The sequence below is a fragment of the Vitis riparia genome, chromosome 1 (assembly GCF_004353265.1).
Source record: "Vitis riparia cultivar Riparia Gloire de Montpellier isolate 1030 chromosome 1, EGFV_Vit.rip_1.0, whole genome shotgun sequence".
NCBI classification, from domain to species: Eukaryota; Viridiplantae; Streptophyta; class Magnoliopsida; order Vitales; family Vitaceae; genus Vitis; species Vitis riparia.
Window position 1 is genome coordinate 4,489,042 of NC_048431.1, and position 20,913 is coordinate 4,509,954.

Consider the following 20,913-nt stretch of genomic DNA (forward strand, 5'->3'; position numbering starts at 1 on the left):
TCTCCTCTCTCTCTCTTTCCTCTACTATTCATTGCAAAAATAACCCTATAAATTTCTCTTCCCCACTTGTTTATTAAGCTGGAAGGTTGTTACGGTAGAAAATGCACATGCACCGTTTCCTCTCATCCATATCACCCGTGAGTCAAAGCTCCCTTCTCACGTGTAACAAGTAGCAGATACGCACAACCATCATGAAACTCGCACGCTTCAACCATTGAAGATCTTTTTATCCTATCCCCTATAAAATCGGGCTACCATGGGGATTCAACTCAGTGCCCTTGCCTATGGAGGGACCTGCTGGTGGTATGCCCTCTTCGTCTTCTTCATCTTCTTTTCACCCTTTCTACTGCTTCTTCTGAGCTTTGTTTGGGCTCAGTCTTTGTTTTGCTTATAGTTTGTTGTTTGCAGACGGGTTCCAAGTTGTCCGTTTGATTATGACCAGAAGATTATATGGTGATCGGCGACGATGACGGGTGAGTGGATTCCATGCTATTCTTGTCAAGTGAGCAGTTTTTTGCAGATTAGCCTTTGTTTCGTTGTCTGTTCGACCTTGAACATATGGTCTATAATCCATATGGGAACCCTAGTTTGTCACAACTTCTTTGCATAAAATAACCCAATATGAGTGAACTCTTATTACTGTTGATGCCGATCAACTCTGGTTACAATCCGATATAATCCAGTTCCTGCTATTATTGATCTCGATGATCAACATGGATCCCAAAACAAGTCACCTATTAGCATCGGTGCCAGTCCACTTCTGTTAGTTTTGGTCTGCCTTTGTCGTGTTCTTCTCTGCTCTCTTCCTTTCTCTTCATGAATTAATAGCCATGCTGATATTTCTTATCTCATTAGATATGCTGCGTAATGGTCAAAGTGCAGTAATAAATTTTATGCGCATGTGTCGGTTTGTGTGTGCATATGTATATGTGTACATCCTTTGAGTTTTGTTTACTAATTTGAAAGCAAACAATAAGATATAGGATAAAAGATTGTGGTTTTCTATAGATATCAATTTCAGCTTTGCACGAAGCTTGCTGGTGCAATGAAAGTATTACTTAGAAAAAGAAAAGAGAATACTAGATGATCTAGTTTGGGTACAGGCTATATAGTAGAGGGATTTCCAAGGTGTTTTCAGCCTTTGGGATCTTACGTCTATCATCATCTCATCAAGTTCATTGATATTGATTTAGATCTATTTATTTTAAGCCGTATTCTTTTATCATGTTAATCTATTTTGGCATTAATGGAAATAGTAATTGGACCAAGTGGAGTTTCGCTTTTAATATGATCATAGTACTGCAGCTATGTATGATCGAGAAAAGTTGCTGTGGGAGTTCTGGGTTTTGATATGGATCTGGGTATAGACTGCAGATTAGGGATATACTACAAGAAAGGGAAGCTCACATATGGAAGATGGTTTTTTAAGATTGGAAATAATGATCTTGTTTTCAATTTCTCTCATTCTTATACATAGAATCCAAAGGATCCTAGCTAGCAAGAGCCTCTTCATAGGCAAGGGGAGGACATTAGAGAGATACTATGAAGGTTTGAGCGAAATTAAAGTAATTGTGATTGCTCAGGGGTAATACAAGAAGTGACCTTGTGCATAGATCTTAGCTACATATTAGGTGTTTGAAAAGATATAGGTTACCAAGATACAACTATTGTAGCTGTAAGTTCTGAATGAATCTTTACATGATAGAAGTCTCTTGATCAGGATTAACTCAATATGATAAATATAAGTAGAGTACCTATTTCATTTGTTACTTGGGCCATTCTCTTCAAAATCTCTCATACCACTACGAACAATTGAAAGAGTAAGAAGTAAGAACCGACGGGTGTTCTCTCTGTGCATGGTGCATTTATGGGAAAGCCATAGATCTTTTCAACCAATCTGTGTTTTCACAATAAAAGTTCGAATTTTTGGTAGATGAAAAGTTCGGAGCACGGAAATACGTATTAATAACAAAATTTATTCTTCTGCAATCCCGATCCCCCAAAAAAGCCATATACCCGAAAACTGTGAATAAGGTCAAAATATCATTTGGAAGTTTAGATGAGTTTTGTGAAACCACCCCCATGTTGTAACCGCTAGAACTAATGCCTATTTTCTTTAGAAGTACTGTATCTGGTGGACACGAAGTCCCCATTAATTACCCCAACTTTCCATGTATCTGTTGAAAGTGGGAAAATGGTGTTATGTACTTTATACAAGGCTATATTGTCTGTCTTACTTTCATTGCATATTATTTTATTAACCTACTGAAGTAGTGATCCCCTTAATGATTAGGGCAAGTTAGGGCTTTTCTCAGTTTCCTTTCTGAAGTTAGGACAAGTTCCTATATCGGCTCTTGATATTAAGGTTCTTGTCCTAGTTCCTGTTTAGGGGCCTTCTGTAGGTCAGTGTTTCTTTTATGCTAAGCGGACCCTCAGGCCTTTGGCAGTGTTAGGAAGATTGACGACCATACAACTCATTGCCCTTTTTTTTTTCCTATCGCAATCATAAATTTTTGTATTCTTGTAGGATATCATTTAATTTTCTTAGAAGTGTATGAGCTCATTTGGAATGTAAAGGCTCAAATCAGCTGGTGGTAAGGTTTGAATAGGGATGACACTTGGCGGGAGGAACTTGACCCCCAACTCAGAGACCTGAAAAAGTAAGGGGCATGGGCCGGGGGTCCTTAAGAGTTGGGACTGCGACTGGGTTGAAAAATCATGCTCTGCGAAAGGTCAACAGTGGAGTTCTCAAGCCTTATTTGGATTCTATGAGCTCCTACTTCAAAGGGTTCATTTTCATTCAGTGGCCAACGAGTCTCAAGATAGAATTGAACCCAACCCTGACTATCTCTCTGCTAATTAATTATCCGCGTGTAACTTTACTAGTTATTGTAGTTATGAACGTACATAGAGATAAAAATGGAGTTCCCTATTGGTTTCAAATGTCTATAACATGACATTCATTAGATGAGATATTTTCTGCATTTAAATTGGTCACATAGGAATTTTAATTATGTTTGTTGGTCTTGGTATTGTGTCAAGCTCTTCCTTACTCTAAACTTCCAAGTTGCATGGATGTGTATGCTCATTGAATAGTGAATAGTAGATAAAAGTCTACTATTTCATGCCCTCTAACCCCAATGTCTAACACCAACACCACTACCTAACAAATGCGGCCTAACAACCACTTGGTTGAGCGGCATGGCTCAAAGAATGGTAGAGGGTACGTTAGGTGGGGTCATAGGCAGATATGTTAAGCCATTTGGGTCACCCCAGAGTGCAAGATTTCGAAGATAGGAAAAGCCAATTTGGAGAAGGTCGTACTGGCAATGAACGTAAGGTGTTAGCAAAGGACTGTCCTCTTGACAAGGCTTTGCACGGAAATCAACACCCTTTCCCTTCAGCTTCAAGATTCAATGCTCACAAAGGAAGTGGTCCTCTCCTCTCTACTCAGAAATACAAAGAGGTAGGTACCCTTCTTCCCTTCTCTCTTCCTTATAACATTTTTTCTTTGGCAAAATAGATGGCTCAGGTGGGAGGTTGGGTCCTGGTAATAAGTCAGAAACAGCCAGCCTATTTACCGTCATCGCCACAACTTTCGGCTTGATTACTGAGAGCACAGATGGTAATATGCAGTGCTGGCATGAGCAATGGCTGAACATGGGTGCCATGATAATTGCAAAGGAAGCTCAATTAATGTGTTGATGTGTTATTAGAGAAGTCCTATTTTCACCCAAGGCAGGTACACTTGTCAACTTTTCCTCCACACTCGAATTGACTACCCATACTTTAAGGGAATGGGATTTTTCTTCTTCTTCCTGATCATGTCATTTTCTTTCTGATCATGTCATTTTCTTTTTCACCATAAAAGGAAGCAGACGCCTATTTTCAAAACTAACACCATCAACCATGTTAGACCGTAAATTGAAAGGTTCATGGGTTAGAGACTTGCGCATTCATCTTTGTCAGATGGGCATTATTGATGCAAAAGAATTAAGAAGAAACTCAGGAAAAAGAAAATGAAAGACTGGAAATCTCCATGTTCTCGCTGTGATGAAATAGAAAACCCCTTTGACAATATGTATTTAGACTATATGAGCCTCCTTGACAAATGTTTTTAGGCACGGTTTTTGGTTTTTAGAAAAAGGAAAAAACAGGAAAACACTTATAGTAAATAAAAAACTATTTTTTAATTGTCTTAACTTAATTTTTAAGATTGTTTTTAAAAAATAATTATATATAATTAAAAATTAAATATTAAATATAAAATTTAGTTTTAAAACATATTTAAAAATATTAAAATCAAATTAAAAATATTTTAACTTTTCAAATAAATTATTCTACAAAATATAAAAGAACAATTTTCAAATATTGTTCTAAAAAACTGTTTTTATAAAAAAAAAATTAATTCTAAAAATATTTATTAAATAAGACCTATATTAAAAAGAAAAAAAAAAAAAGAAGGTTGCTGTCATGTTCTAAAAATATCAATGGACTGTATTTTCATTCTTTAAATTTGAATCATTCTTTAATCTAAAATTTGAATTTATCCTTCTGAATTTTCTTCAATTTGTTTGGTTAAAATTTATTTACCCATTTGATATTTCAAACTATAGTGTATGGATTCTAAATAAGGTCTCAAAAATTTTCAAATATCTTAAAGAGTAAAAAGAAAGCGAGGATGAGTTAAATGTCAATAACAAGATGTCAGTGAAATCAGGGCGAAGGAACTTACTACCAAAATAATTTCCAAGTCTAATGATGATGATGTGAAACCCAAATGGCAACCTAGGACGGCCTATTATTATATGGCAGTTAGTCAAGGTAAATAAACCTACCTCTTGTGATAGCACAATAGACTCTACTTAAAAGACGATTTTCTTTTTCTTTTTCATATAGAAAAAACCATATACTTCCCCTCATTGACACTCAATACAATCATGTTACATCAGCAATCATAATCATGGTGCTGGGAAGGGAGCAAGTCACGTAATTCCAAGTGTCGAGGAGTGGGAAAGTCAGTGAACTTTAGCAGGAGACAGCGGAGGTTTTATTGGTGCGAGTTGTTTAGCCCCTTTCACATGGACCCTGGAAAATGACTTCAAGTTTATCAACAAACTGTAACAAATTCTCTCCACTTGTTGCAATACCCCGATCCCTTATCAATTACAGTTTCCAACATGATGCAATGCACGATGCTATATACTGTCATTTTAACAAATTGAATGTAAAGTTGTCGTTATTGTTCCTTGAAATGATAGATGAATGCCCCAGATCAGATGGTGATGTTATCAGCGCGATAATTGGCCGGGGATATGCAAGGATGTCGATGATTGTGGAGCAGGCCTGGACGCCACGAAAATGGTTTCAAAGAATACAAGAACCAATTTTGCAGACGAATGTTGACCTAGAGCTTTTCTTCAAATTCCTGAAATATTGGCTAGGAGTCCATTCATGTTATATATATGGGCTACAGAACTATAGAGGGATGCTTCTAATCAAATCATTTGGATCAAGTGATATTTATGGTTGGGAAGGCGATATTTCATCTTTTAGATCAAGTTGAATTTCCTGGTACAATGTTATATATTCTTTAGGCACTTGACCATACATACATTTAACAATTTGTTATTTTTACTTATAAAAAGACAAAGAAATGAAATCGAATGGACTTCTGGATGGGTTATAATTGAGTATACACAAAAGCAAGCTTCATGTATAAGATAGTTTGGTGATCTGCTATGAAGATCACTGCATGTCTATATATACTTGCAGTAAATATTTACTTCAAGAGGGAGCAAGGAGAAGAAGCCAAAAGGAAGATGCTGCCAATTCAAAATAGTTGCAACAAGGGTGTGGCGCTTTGAGGTCAAGCAGTATTGGCTGGAGCTAGCCTTTGATGTTATGAGACAGGTGATGCTGATCAATCTAATCAAGATTGGCCTCGGTATTTTTGAGCAATCTTATGGATGCTAAACCTTCTGAAGAAATGGTTTCACATACTGTTTATCTACTTATAACCCATAGGTCCTACACACCCCTCTTTCGTTGATGAATTAATAGCACTTAGTTTAGGATGGTGGAAACTTTGATTGCAGGCAAAGTTTTCAATGTCTGCTTGTTAACAAACCAGTAAACTTGCCTAAAAGTGAGAGATGAGAACCAAATTTTAGTTGCTTTTTTATCAGTTTTGATTTTGAGAAATCAGATTCCATAGGTTCAATTAAGTGATTGGAATGCATTCTTAACTCCAATGGCAATTAGGCAGGATCAAGTACTCTCCTTCTAATTATCTCCGCGACCATTCTGAATGCGAGTTTGCATGTAGTAGGTGACCTAACCGTGCTTATTTGCAGGTGTACAATATATTTTTAACATTCTCCCATGTCCTGCTCAAAGCTTGTCTGTGCGTACAATGTTAGACCGACAGGTTCCATGCTACAATTCTTTTAGAAGCATTTTTAGATACTATATATGGTTGAGGCCACTCACAAGGTCAAGGCTGAGGTGGCTCTATATTGCTTGTTGGCTATGATGAGACTGTTTTAAATTCCCGTATCTACCTTGGTTGACATGCATGGAAGAAATGGCGCTGTTGCACTAAAAATGATAGATGTACGTTTATGGTATAGGCATTTGGTGCTCTGATCGGCAGCTGCTAAAGAGGAAGGCAATTGACTTTTTCACTTTAATACAGCTACACGATATGTGTCATTCAAAGTCCACTATAACTCCCTGCCTCATCAATCTTTCAGATGAGGATGCCGGAGATTGGTAAAGAACATAATCAATATCGAGATGATTCGAGGATTCTCAAGGTTATTCCTTATGAGACTGATCATGGTTTTCATGCATGCATGACAGTTGTTTTATTTCCTTTTCTTTTCCAAAGATTTTGGTCCCGCATAGGACTTGAAAGTTTCTAAAATGATTGATTTTGCATCTAGCGCTACTGGGAGATTTCCTGGAGGTTTTTCAACCTTACCTTCATCATTCTTGTCCTTAAACAGACTAGGCATGGGTTGCTTCCTGACTTCAGGCAAGTCTTGGGTGTTGTAAAATGGTTTATGAGATGATATAGCCTAAGTTTTTAGCCTATGGATAATAAACCTCTGTTAGGCAAAGTATTTTTCCAAAGCAAGATGAATTTTTTGGAGGCCAATTCTCAACAAATAAAGCCATGCAACGCTAGGCTATGATACCCTCATCAATACAACTTAGCCAGAAATATGAGATCTGTGACTATCGCTCTCCATCAAAATGGGGAAACCACAGAGCTTTTCGAAGCACGTAGAGAGTTGAGAGAGAGAGAAAGAGAGGGAGGACCCCCCACTGTGCAGCTATGTATTGGAAAACTGGAATATCATCTCATGCATTGAAGTACAGGTTTTTAACCGAAAATGGATTTCCGACCCCCACTGTGCAGCTGTGCTATGTATTGGAAAACCGGAATATCATCCCATGCATTGGAGTACAGCTTATTAACCCAAAATGGATTCCCATCAGGCTGCTAGGCCGGTGTATATGAGATCAGTGAAAAGGCCTAATCCAGACTGACTAAACATTGGAAGGCCCAAAACCTTTTGCTAGCTACTGTAAACTCTCTCGTGAGTGTCTGTGTATTAGCCATTCGGAAACAAGATTTCCATTATCTACCCCCAACTCGGATATTTAAATCCTTCCCAACTCTTATCATTTCAAAGATCTTTAACATTGAAGGTAGCTGGCAGAAAAATTGGTAAATTATTTTAGGTCATGAATTGGTAAAAAATTTATCAACGTAGTTTTAAATCCTTAAATTTTTTTTTCTAAAAAAAAAACAAAAAAAAATGAAAGTGGGATGTTAAAACCTTTGTTTTAATCAAATTGACGTAAGGTTTCACTAGCGGAGGTAGCTAAGGCCCATGACAGCACATGCCCCCCTCCATCCTCCCCCCTTCCCCCTTAAAAATTAAAATCCCCCACCTCCCCACCCTTCCCCATTGAAAATAATTGTTCCATTGTGCCCGTCCTAGAGAACATTCCTAACCACCACCACTATAAGATTTGATATTGATTCATCGAAGGGTGATTGATCAACTCGTACTTAGAAAGTTTTAGACTAATGTGGGGTTGATTAATTTTTTATAACAACATATATAATTTCACATTTCTCTAAAATGATATGAACTATTAGGTTGAAGTTGAATCCCTATTAAATTAATGATTGTTTATTTCTAAGGAAAGTTTATCGGTATTTGAGTTTCAAATCTCATTCTAGTGAGAATTTTTCATCAAAATGGATTGATTTAATGACGTAGACATAAAATGTTATAGTTCATCTTATGGCTTGCATTTTTTACTTGTGGATAAGGTTTAATTTGTTAGGAAATTGTTGATATCATATGCTTGTGACTTGTATATATTATAACATTTTTTATGTGCTTTATTTGTTTGTTGAAAATTTGAGAAGATAAAAACTAGAGAAAATTACATTTATGGGTCACTCTTTGAAAACTTTATGATGACCTACTTGCTCTGCCTCTTAGGTGTTCTTAAGTGTTCATCTACACTTGAGATTCACTTGCAATTGGTTTCAAAGAAGGTTTTATTACAAAAATAATTTTTGGTCTTTAAATCTCAAATATGGATTCTCTTATACTTCCATCATAAGACCTTTTGACAAATGAAAAATATTCACATTAGAGAGTGAGAATGTAATATTTTCTTAAAATGTAAAGTGAAGAAGTTTAGAATATTATTAAATTTGACTAATCATCTCCTCTGGGAAGGATTAGTAGACTTAAAGATGGGTAAAACTTTGTATTTAGTTTTTGTTCTTTACAATAGATGTTTTCTATCATTTGTAAACCTTTTTTTTTTTTTTTTTTTTATCTCTTTCAAGATTTTACACGTTAAAATTTAGTGTCATTGTGTCTCTCATTTTCAATTATTGATATAAAATTAGGTATGTTAAACAAATAGATTTGTTTTAATTCATCATTGGCAAGGAAGAGCGTTGTTAATAAAGTAGTGCATTTTATAAGAGTACCATAGTTTTAAAAAATAATTTCAAATCTACCTTATTTTTTAGCAAATAAGAAAGAGAAAAATAAAAATCTTTATTTTATCTTGAAAAGATGATTTATTTTCTTTTAAAAAATATTATAATATAAAAATTGTTTTTTCAAGATATGGTTTTTTAATTTTCTTTTTTTTTTTAAAAAAAAAAAATTGTAGACTAAAATTTGAAAGAAAAAAAAATAAGGGGAGAAATGGTCTCTTGAAGAAACAATTTATTCAAAAAAAAAAAAAAAAAAAAGGGGGAGAAATCATCTTTTCAAGAGACTATTTCTCCATTAAAATATATATATATATATATATATATATATATATATATATATATATATATATATATATATATATATATATATATATATATATATATTCAAAAATTTATTTTTCCATTTTATAAAAATATTAAAGATTAATATTTTTAATTTTAAAAATTATATAATAAATTTAATTTGAAAATTAAACAAAACAAATTTATTTATTTTGTAAATAATTATTTGATGAATTTGTTTTTTATAAACTCATTTTTCACATAAAATTTATAATATTTTTTTTTAATTCCAAAATGGAAGAAATTAAAAATAATAGATAAATAATATTATCTCATAAATTAAAAAACAATATAAAACTAAATTAAATTTTATTAATTATAATTAATTGAATTAATTTAAAGATAAAATGGAAGATAATGAACAAAGTATTTTTAAATCAATATCTAATTTATCATGAAATAATATTTTTAAATATAGAATGTTAAACATAATTTCTATTTTTATAAATATTATTATTGATAAATATCTTAATAATTATAATTATTTTTATATATTAAATTTAATAAATAAAATTAATTAATTTTATTTAGTAAATAATTATAAAATTTTTAAATATTTTTTTGCCCTTTACCAAATAGAGTCGAAAACCAAGCCACAACACCTAACTCCATTTAAAAGGAAGTAAAAAAAAAAAGAAAAAAAAAAAAAAGGGTCTCACGTACACCAGAAAAGTTGAGATATTTTTCTAATGATAGGGGTTCATAATTGTTTGTTGAATTTTAAAAGAGTACATTTGTTTACTGCTTGATTATTTATATATTAAATTTAGTAAATAAAATTAATTAATTTTATAATACATATATTTATTTTTTTAAGTAAGTAAAATAGCAGAGATTTGTTTAAATTTGAATACCAAACACCAAACTTCAAACAGAGCCATTTATTCCCCCTGAAGCAAAACGAAATGATACAGAAGCCACTTTCCTGGATGAACCTAAAATTCCTATCAAACAAACAAACATAGAGCAAATATTAATTAGTTTTCTTGTCCAGATTTTTTATAAGCTGCTTCATCTGAAATCTCCAAAACAAGAAATATGAAAGTCCCAAACCCACCAACACGTACACCCAAATCTTCTCCTCCCCACTTTCCCTTTCTGATCTTATCTCCTCTATGCTAAACGCCTCTCTTTCCCCTTTCCCGAAAATGCCCTCCTCCATATGCCCATATATCACATACACCCTCTGATCCCCTCCCATGGTCACTGAAGTAGGGAACCACTCCGGTTCAAGGGTAGTTTCGTCAAAAATGCCCCCCTCTGCCCAGCTGTCCTGACTCTTCAGAAACCATGCCTTGGACTGCGATACCACCACCACAATACCATCTTTTCTCACGGCGATGCCGTCCGCCCACGGTAAGTCTCGCGGTAGCAGAACCAATCTGGCTGTTCCGTCCTCGGCGTCAACCTTGAACATTTTTCCGGTGTTGCTCTGTACTACAAGCAAGTAGCCCTTGCTGATATAAAGGATGCCGTTGAGTCCGCAGAAGCTGTAGGGTGAACTGCGGTCCACGGGATATTCCGTAAAGACCGGAGATCTGGAGAAGATGGACGCCTCTCCTTTCGCGTTGACTTTCCAGATGAAATTGGCGGCCGCGTTGGTGACGTAGGCGTTGCCGGCGAAGTCCACAGTGACGTCGTTAGCTATCTGCCGGCTCAGAGAGGAGTCTAGGTCTGCGTCGCCGTGGAGCGGCGCCAAGAAAAGCCGTTCCCGGGAGCGGAGGTCGTAGGCGGCAAGGGCGTCGTAGGGGGGGAGGGGCTCCATGGCGTGGATGACGGCGAGCAAACGGCGGTGATGGTTATCGACGGTGAGGCCGAGAAAGGTGACGTTTTCGGGAAGGGAGAGGTCTGAAATGAGGGTATCGACGACGCCGGCATCGGAAACAGAATAAATGGTGCGGTGGCGGAGAGAACCGACAATGAAGTGCTGGTCGATTGGATCCCAGGTGATGCCTTCTGGGTAGAGGTTAGGTGATCGAAAGCTGATGATGTGGGGTTTACTGGCACAAGCAGTGCCACCCAGATGAGGAAGAAGATTATCAAAGAAGCAAGACTTGGCTTGAGAGACATCATAGAGAGTGCCTTTCAGTTTTTGTTTGCCTTTAGTACCCCTTTTCAGGACAAGGTAGTGAGGCCAGAGATCCCCAGTTAGGGTTTTTATACACGCCTCACCCTCACCCAAGTTCAAACGATGATCTGAGGTTTTCAGCAAAATATTCCCAAAGATTGACAATTCCCCCTTTGATTTCAGGCCTTTTCTCACGTCGGCTGCGGCATTCAAATCTCCGTTCGGCTGTGGATTTCTTTCTGGACAAGACAAGGCTTTGAGAAAGAATTTTAATCCTAATTTCAAACCCTAATCCTCCCTAATGTCTTATTTTAGTACTGAATAAAATGTGTGCAATCTTAAACTTAAAAATTAAAATAAATAAATAGATAAATACAAGGGATCGCCCTGGGTAGATTAGATTCCTCTCGTTAGGGATTTGTTTGATCCTAAAAATGGGCATCCATTCCATCCAATTAAAAGTTTTCATTTTTCAATTACATATTGAATTTGGTCACATTTTCGACTTAAATGACCAATTAATTTTTTTAAACTTATGTTATTAATACAATATCCCAAGTACATTTGTCAATTATCAAAGATGACTTGGGGAAAAATTAATACAGGAAAAGTATGAAAGGTGACTTGGGGAAAAATTAATATAGAAAAGGTTTAGGCATAGCATGGCCTTTCTGGGGAATATAATGTGCATAATAAGTAGGACAGTCCAACCCTGTGGGCAGGGCAGGGTGATGCCAACCTATTTATTTATTTAAAATTGAAAGAAGAAGTAGAAACTAGACCCAAAAGCATAAAAATATTCTTATGGTTGCTTTCCTCTTTACTTTTTATATTTTCTTATCATGAACATTATAAATTTATTTTTGACCATTTAATGTAATAGATGAATCCAAGTGGTGCCATCACTTTAGCTTACATTTTCACAATGTTTTTATCGGTCATTGAACCGAAAAAGTTACCGGTTCACGGTTTACGATTCATCGGTCGAACCGGTGGTCGAATCGGTGATGTCATAAATATGTAATTTATATATTATTAAAATTTAAAATAATTATACAAATTTTAAAATATATATGAATAAATTAAAAATCAATAATATTATTTTATATATTTGATATTATCAAATTAAATCATATTAAATGAAATGTGTACAATATTTAAATGTGAATATATATTGGATTTTAATTTTTTTATAATATTAAATAAAAATATTATTCTACCTTAACAACAGATTTCTTAAAAACTTCATAAAGATTTTGCTTAGTTCTTTCATCTTCAACTTTTCTCAAAGTATCTAGGATGAATTCCTGATCTTAGCTTATGACATTTATAGTTTTAGGACGACAATTACAATTACCTTTAATGCATTCGGCTTGGTCACTAGAAGATTGGCTAGAACTTCACCACTACTATCTAGTTGATTAATGTCATCTTCATTATCTGAATCAGCCCTTGATTCAGAATCTGTAGAGCTTAACATTACCTTTAAAATAATCCAATCAGTTGAATTATACTTAAAAGCTATATACTTAATTGTTTTCTCAGATGTGAAAACAACTTTTAAAATTCCTTGATTCAAAATATCAGTTTGAAATCTTGAAATGCATAAAGGAATGCTTAAAATATCATTTATAATGAGATTATGAATGAATTGGGTACCTAAAATCTTAGGTGGATCTATTTTAACCAGATTAATATCTTGACCACAAAGAGTGACAGGATTAGCAAATTCAAAAAGAATTTCCTTATCAAAAAGCTTTGTTCTTATACCTTGGTTATCTACCCACAAGGGATAAATAGAGCTTAAGAAGGGTATTCCTAGAAGGGCTTTTTCTTTAAGATCCTTAACAAGGAGAAAACTTTGCTTAATACAGATGTCATGGTTACGGATATGAACATCTGTTAATTTATACTTAATGGCAAGTCTTTTGCCATTGGCTCCAAATAGAGACTGACTAGTCTCTTCGCATAAAGGGATAGGTACAAGACCTTCTTGAAGGCAATTTTCAGCTGCTCCTGAATCAATCAAAGCAATAATATCAAAGACAAATTTATCTTTGACTACTATAGTAAGGGAGATTTCCCACCTTTGGAAGATAACCCTACTCACAGTATTCAAAAAATTATCTGTCTCATTATCATTAACATGAGAAGATTCTGGAATATCCATGAGGTTTCCTTGGTTGGCAATTCTATTGATTTGATCTTGGAGATCCGAGAGACCTAGACTTATGAATTGTCTTAACTCCTTAATCTCCTTTTTATGCTGCTTAACTTCTTCATGAAGTTCCTTAATGCTGACTTCCTTGGGAGACTGTTGGTCAAACCTGTTTATATTATTTTTATTTAATATTATAAAAACAAATTAAAATCCAATATATATTGTTTTGTTTGGCACAACAAATAACAAATCGTGTGTAGTTGAGTGGTGTCCTAGTTTACTTGCAAAACCTGAGGTTCGGGTTCAAATCCTCTTGTTGCATTTGTTAAATTTTTTTCATTGATATTATCATATTAGTTTGCAATCCCACATCAGATTGTGAGAGAAATAAGGGTGCAAAGGATGCCTATAAAAGGTATCCTCATTGAAAGCTCCCACCTTGAGGGCTCAAGACCGAGCCTACATGGTTTGGGTGTGGGCTTTGTCATGCTAAGACATGGCCCAGTATGCATTTTGGCCTACAACTTTTAATTTTTTATACAATGGGCTTGCAAAATGATGGGCCAATATGGACTGTTCGGTTCGTTTAGAACCGTCTAGTTCTACCGGTTCATCGATTCGACCATTGGTTCAGGTGGTTCGTAACTGATCCAATAGTTGAACAGTTTAATAGAGTGGATCGGACTGAAAATGCGATCGGTCGACGGTTGGACCGACTGGTCCGATTTTTAAAACAATGCATTTTCAACCTTTCGCAATAATGTATAGTCCAACCATTTTGAACCTCCCATGCAAGTAATGTATAGTCCAACTTGGAGGGGTTATATGATAGTTTAAAGTAAATACACATGTGAGGACTTATGTATTTTGTGCTAAAATTTATCCAAATTGATATAAGATATGGACCGGCTGGTCCGATTTTTAAAACATTACATTTTCAACCTCCCGCAATAATGTATAGTCCAACCATTTTGAACCTCCCATGCAAGTAATGTATAGTCCAACTTGGAGGGGTTATATGATAGTTTAAAGTAAATACACATGTGAGGACTTATGTATTTTGTGCTAAAATTTATCCAAATTGATATAAAATATGGACCGGCTGGTCCGATTTTTAAAACATTACATTTTCAACCTCCCACAATAATGTATAGTCCAACCATTTTGAACCTCCCATGCAAGTAATGTATAGTCCAACTTGGAGGGGTTATATGATAGTTTAAAGTAAATACACATGTGAGGACTTATGTATTTTGTGCTAAAATCTATCCAAATTGATATAAGATAATCACCTTAAAGGATAAGTGTAGACCCCCATTTTGGGGAGACATCTCTACAGCCCGATTATGACAAGTGTCATCATCTGGGATGGCCACGTGTCACTCTAGGACTGGTTGATAAGGTATCAAGCTAATGACTTTGTTAGCCAATGAAAGCTGGACACGTGGAGATTTCTTTCAGTAGAAAAAAAGCTGAAAACCGTTGAGGATGGCAGCTGCAGGGTAGTGGAATGAGGCAGCTGTGCGAGGCTGGTCTGGGAGCAGGCCGTTGCAAATATTTTTTTTGGGGGACATTTTTTTGAGGTGAGAGTCTGCAGTGAAAAAAGGAGGAGAGGGATATTAGGAGGGGTTCCATTTTTGCTGGGGGTAGAGGTTGCCGGAGCAGGGATTTAGAGGGATCTTGGGCTATAAGCAAGCTGCCGGAGCTATAGGAGGTGGTGGTGTCTCCATTGTTTGTTTCAGAGATATCTTTGAGGGGGACTTGTGAGAGAGAAAATCATTGAGGGCTAAGACTCATTCCTTTTCACTAGAGAGACCTAGGTATGGATGTCGCAACCCTCTCATTTTTTGTTATTCACTGTTTTCTTTAGTTTTCTATTGATCATTTCTTGGCATCACGGTGATTAGGAATAGATAAGGGGTCTTGTGACTATTTTGAATGATTTCTAATATTATTGGAAAGGATCCTAACATGTTCATTCTCCCTTGTTTGGTTTTTATTGAGCCTTGTTTTGGCTCTATTCTTTTGGTGTTTGCAACTGTGTTTTGGTTTGTATTGGTAATCTTTTTTTGTTCATCCCACTGATTTCTTCAAGCTCATCGATTACCTATGAGATGAAGTTGTGACTCATGAATTCTATTTTTATTCATTTTATTTTAACATGCTTTTTCTAGCTCTGTTTTGGTTTCCCTTCCCTTTTTATTATTTTTCACCTGTTTTGACTGGCAATGGAAGATGGGTATTCCTCCTTTAAGGTTTAAAATGAGCCTGGGCATGAATGTGGGCCTGAGCATGGGTTTGAATATTGAAATGCGGCAAGTAGCCTGAATGCAACAACCAACTTTGCCTCCTGGAGGTTATAACCTTATGATGGGCTCAGGTAGTTATACTCTTTAGCAACCATATGGTAATGGCTACCATTAGGAATGCTATACACGTAATGGATGCCTATTATTTCAAGTGATTCCTATATTCCCAATTTACGCAATTTAATTCTTAAAGCCCTAATTTCTCGATATTCTTTCAAATTTCGATTTTCACACTAATTTATTTGATCACCATTACCATTATTTCATTATTATTTGTTTATTTCTAAAATTCGATCTTTAAACATATCTTCAAAAATTCCATTTTTTAAAAATTTAATTTCTAATCTAGAAAATTCCCATACTCGCTTTAATTTATTTAATCATAAATATTTTATTCATTTATTTTAAAACTCCATTTTTAATCTATTCTTTAAAATTCCCGATTACCGAATTAAATTCCGAAAATTCTCATACTCACTTTAATTTATTTAATCACAAATATTTCAATCATTTATTTTAAAATTCCATTTTTAATCTATTCTTTAAAACTTCCGATTTCAAAAATTCCAAAATTCACGTTTATTTATTTAATCATTATTTTCGTTCCGTTTTAAACAATTCATTAAAATTTTCGACTTCCAATTTTAATTCCGAAAATTCTAATATTCACATTAATCTATTTAATTATTATTATTTTATTTATTTATTCTAAAATTTCATTTTAAACAATTCCAAAATTCCAACATTCACATTAATCTATTTAATTATTATTATTTTAGTTATTTATTTTGAAATTCCATTTTAAAGAATCCTTCAAAATTCCAATTTCTGAACTTAATTTCCGATTTCCAAAATTCTAATTTCTTTCAAATTTTAATATCCAAAATTCCAATTCTTAAGTTTAATTTTCAAGACTCAAATCTTCAAATAATTTTCGAGACTCTAATTTCCAAATAAATATAAAAAATCCAGTTTTCTCTCGAATAACTTTAATTCCACTCCGATTTTTAAATAATGTTCTATTTCTTTTGATTTTCTTACATAAGCAAGAATGATGAATCTTTATAATTCCGAAATAATGAGATTCATGAGATTAATTCAGGCAAGATTAATCGGGCTTTGGTGGGGGCCCCACATATGTGATTTTAAAAATGATTGATTGATTGATTAATTTAATTGCCATGCATGATTGATTTCATTCTGCTCTATGATATGCTCGAAATTACTCTTTAATTGTGCACTAACATCACCTCTTAATAGCGCATATAGGTTCGCCACCCAGGTACGTATTTTCTCGCATCACGGTCACTCCTTATGCTTGTTTCTAATTCTCATACGTGCATGATTGATTTGAGTATTCATTGACTTTCTCATCGGTCGCCATGTCAGCTTCATTTTATTAGTAGAGACCCGACTTTAGGGACTTAGAGGGGTGCTACGATCTCTACCGTACCTTCCCGATAAGTAACCTGACCCCTGAACCCGATCCGGTTTTTCGTAGATCACCTTTTTCAAATAAGGAGTCACACTTAGGGTTTTTCTTTCTTATTTTGTTTACCCTTTTAAAAATAAAACAAAAATAAGTGGCGACTCCAAATCATTTTTCAAACAATGAATAAAATCAATTTTTCAAATAAAAAGCGAGTTTCACCATCGAATGGGAAACGCATGAGCATGAAAAGAGGGGGTCCACAATAAGTGAATAAGGTAATTGTCTTTTTTTATAAATTTAAATTATATGAATGCAAGAGACAATTATATGCAAATATATAATAAACACGATGAAAAGTAATTGCAAATATATAATAAACACAAAATTTGTAGTGGTTCGACCAAATCCCGACCCACATCTATCTTCTTTAACTTCCATCATAAGCTTGTAGTTCCATTAATCTAAGGCTTTAAATATAAGCCTTCAAGCTTTGCTTCAAGTGACACTTACAAATACTTCAAGAGATATCTTACTTTTAAACCCCTAAATGATACCTCATACTCAATAAATACTAAGTGATACCTCACATTTAAAATTTTTCTTTTAAATGATATCCCACACTTAAACTCACCTCACAAAGGTTACAAGAAAAGATTGAAAGATAATCTCACATTATCCCAATACAAATTTACGTTTAAATGGATACAAGATAGAAACTAAGATTGAGGTGCACTAATGATATACAAGTTTAAAACAAAGTGCACTAAAAAACACTATCCTAAGGCTCAAATATGATCAATAAATATTTTGAAAGATTAAGTTTATAAAACAATGAAGTTTGAAGCATTTTTATAAGATTTGAAAACTCAAACTATCCATTAGACACAATTTGAGGTCATTTGGTTGAGTTTCGATTTAATCGATTTACTGATTGTTATTGAAAAAGGGAGTGTGTGCAAATGCACATCGATTGGTCAAGCCAACTAGTTCAATAGGTTCTCTCTGCCTTAACTGGTTACACTGTAAAATGTGCAAAAGACCCTAGTTTAAAACCTCAAAATTACGATAACTTATATTCAACTTCTTAACACCTTTTAAAGCAAGTATAAAAAATATTTGACATAAGGTTTTAATTCAAAATATAAAATCATTCAATTATAAAAGAATTTAAAACAAACTAATACTTGAATGATTTTTTGTTCTTAAGTAAAAAATAAAATATATAATCTTAACTTACCAATAACCTTACAAAAATATCTTAGACAAAGTTTTGAAAACTCTTTTTTTTTAGATTTTCACATTCTTCATAATTTTTTTTGACTTAATTTGTCTTTGTAATTATTGGTTTGGAAATCTTTTTGCTTAAACACAATTAAAATATATCATTAGTTCCAAATCTTGTTTTGTTATCATTAAAATCAAAATTAACCAAAACTTGGTTTAACACTTTGTATTTCAAACAAACCATGAGTTTTATGATGATGTGCACAAAGGCCTCAATTGTAACATTTAGACCATTTTTTACCCTTCATTGCCTACATATCTAGCTTCAATTCAAACACAGTCAAACATTGATTTCTAGGTATGAAATAATGTTTAACAATATATTATAAGTCTACCTTTCTTTCAAATTGTAATCCCTTAAATAATTTATTTTATTTATTCCAAAATCCACAGTATGTTATAAAGTCTTTATTAGTTATTATATTAATCACATCCCAATTCAATTGTCTAAATATTAGGGAAACGACATCAAGGATCCTATTCACCACCACCCTACAACAAGTAATGATATTTAAAAATTATCAGGAAATATTAAAATAAACTTTAAAATTTATAAATATTATTTTTTAAGTTAATGTGTATAAAAGAGGTTGCAAATTAGGTAAATTAAGATTTCAATTCATAAATAAAGTAACGAAAATATTTTTATATTTTAGTTTAATTTTTAGCTTTTGGATTTCAATATGTTACAACTATAACCCTTTCTCTAAGCCCAAAGCCTAAAGCCCAAATATAATTTTTTTCATTTTAATTTATCCTAATCAATTCAATTCCATTTATGTGAGAGGATTTTTTAAAAACCAATAACGACATGGCCCATTTCACTTTTTCTTAAATCGAACCAAGCCTTTTGTTATTAAAGCCAAATGGATTTGGATTGGTTTGAATCAATTTAATTGATTTTAAAATTTTAACTAATGTTTTCAAAATTAGATAAAAATATTTTCAATTTATGATTCAATAATGGGACGATGATGTGGTGAGTATATAATTTATATTTTATTAAAATTAAAAATAATTAATACAATTTTTAACAAAACCTAATAGTCTAGAGGTTGCACCTTCTCTTGTGTGAAGGATAAAATGTCATGATCCATTTCACTGAACCTCTAGAACTCATAAGCATGGGTTTTGAAAATTAAAATTAAAAGAGAAAATCAATATCTGAACCGAACCAAACCAGGATTCAACGCTCGGTTTGATTTGATATTTAAAACATTGAACAAGGATCCACTTTAATATTTTAATGAATGTTATTTAAAATCATATTTATTAATTTTTATTTAAAAATTATGGGACAAAGATTTTACTTAAAATTCCGCTAATTCAACTCTAATTCCGTTCTGAAATTTCACATTCCAATCAAATGTAAAAATTATGTGTTCTAGAAGCATTCTTTAAAAAATTAGAATACCTGAATCCAACCTATACGAACCCTAATGTGTTCAAATGATGAAACATAGAATCAAACAAAGAATAACCAACCAAATAACATAAACCTAATTGAAAATTAAAAAAAAAAAAAGAAACATCAAAATTAGCAAAATCGAATAAATTGAACCCTAAAAACCCATTTGTGCAAACCCTAATCTACCCTTCCGTAAAACAAATTACATATGGGTTTTTTATCAAACACATTAATTAAAACCCTAAATTAAACAAAAGAATCGATGCCAATAAAATTAACGAAATTCAAACAGGGAATGGACTTGTGTATCCTATCACAAAGTGAAGACATATATATACCTCTCGATCAGGGAACACAGTAATAAACTTCTAAGAAAGCGTAGGAGCATTAAACCCAATCTCATTGAGGAAAACAAAAGTAGAACCTAACTCTCAAATTCTCCATAAAAAAGCACCAATTCAAAGCCAGATAAGAAGACAAACCTCGATTAGTGACACAACCGTGAAATGCATGGAGGAAGAGTCTGACGAGGATGAAGGTGAAGAAGGGTGAGGGAAAGGGAGAGAGAGTATGGAGTGAAGGTGGTAAAGAAAGGGGGAGGAGAGAGAGAAGAGAGAGAATAGGGCTTTCGAGAAATCCAGAGTCGTCATTTCTGCTAGTTGTGTCTGCAATGGAGGTTTCTACGCAGAGGTCTTTATTTTAGGGAAAAGTGTGGTATGGAAATAGCAACCGGGATTTTTACAGTAATGAAAGAGGTTAGGTTCCGTGGCATTTTGGGTTTGTGGAGGGTATTTTCACACGTGTAAGGCTTAGCTGGGAAGGTGGAGAGTATTTTTTGTTTTGAAATACACGTAAGCTGAAAGAGA

At 33.8% G+C, this 20,913-nt stretch overlaps 1 protein-coding gene and 1 long non-coding RNA gene across 2 annotated transcripts; one reads left to right on the top strand and one right to left on the bottom strand.

The window, feature by feature from the left end:
- The first annotated feature begins 479 nt into the window (after positions 1–479).
- On the top strand, positions 480–5,689 carry LOC117918783. The gene is made up of 2 exons (XR_004651940.1): positions 480–3,742; positions 4,953–5,689. It is a non-coding gene; the product is annotated as an uncharacterized LOC117918783 (long non-coding RNA).
- A 4,562-nt stretch (positions 5,690–10,251) lies between these two features.
- Positions 10,252–20,746, bottom strand: LOC117914787 (the record flags this gene model as incomplete). Its single annotated transcript, XM_034830259.1, has 2 exons — positions 10,252–11,692; positions 20,530–20,746. Coding segments are annotated over 2 exons (1,551 nt in total), but the record flags the coding sequence as incomplete, so codon positions are not given.
- Positions 20,747–20,913: the final 167 nt, after the last annotated feature.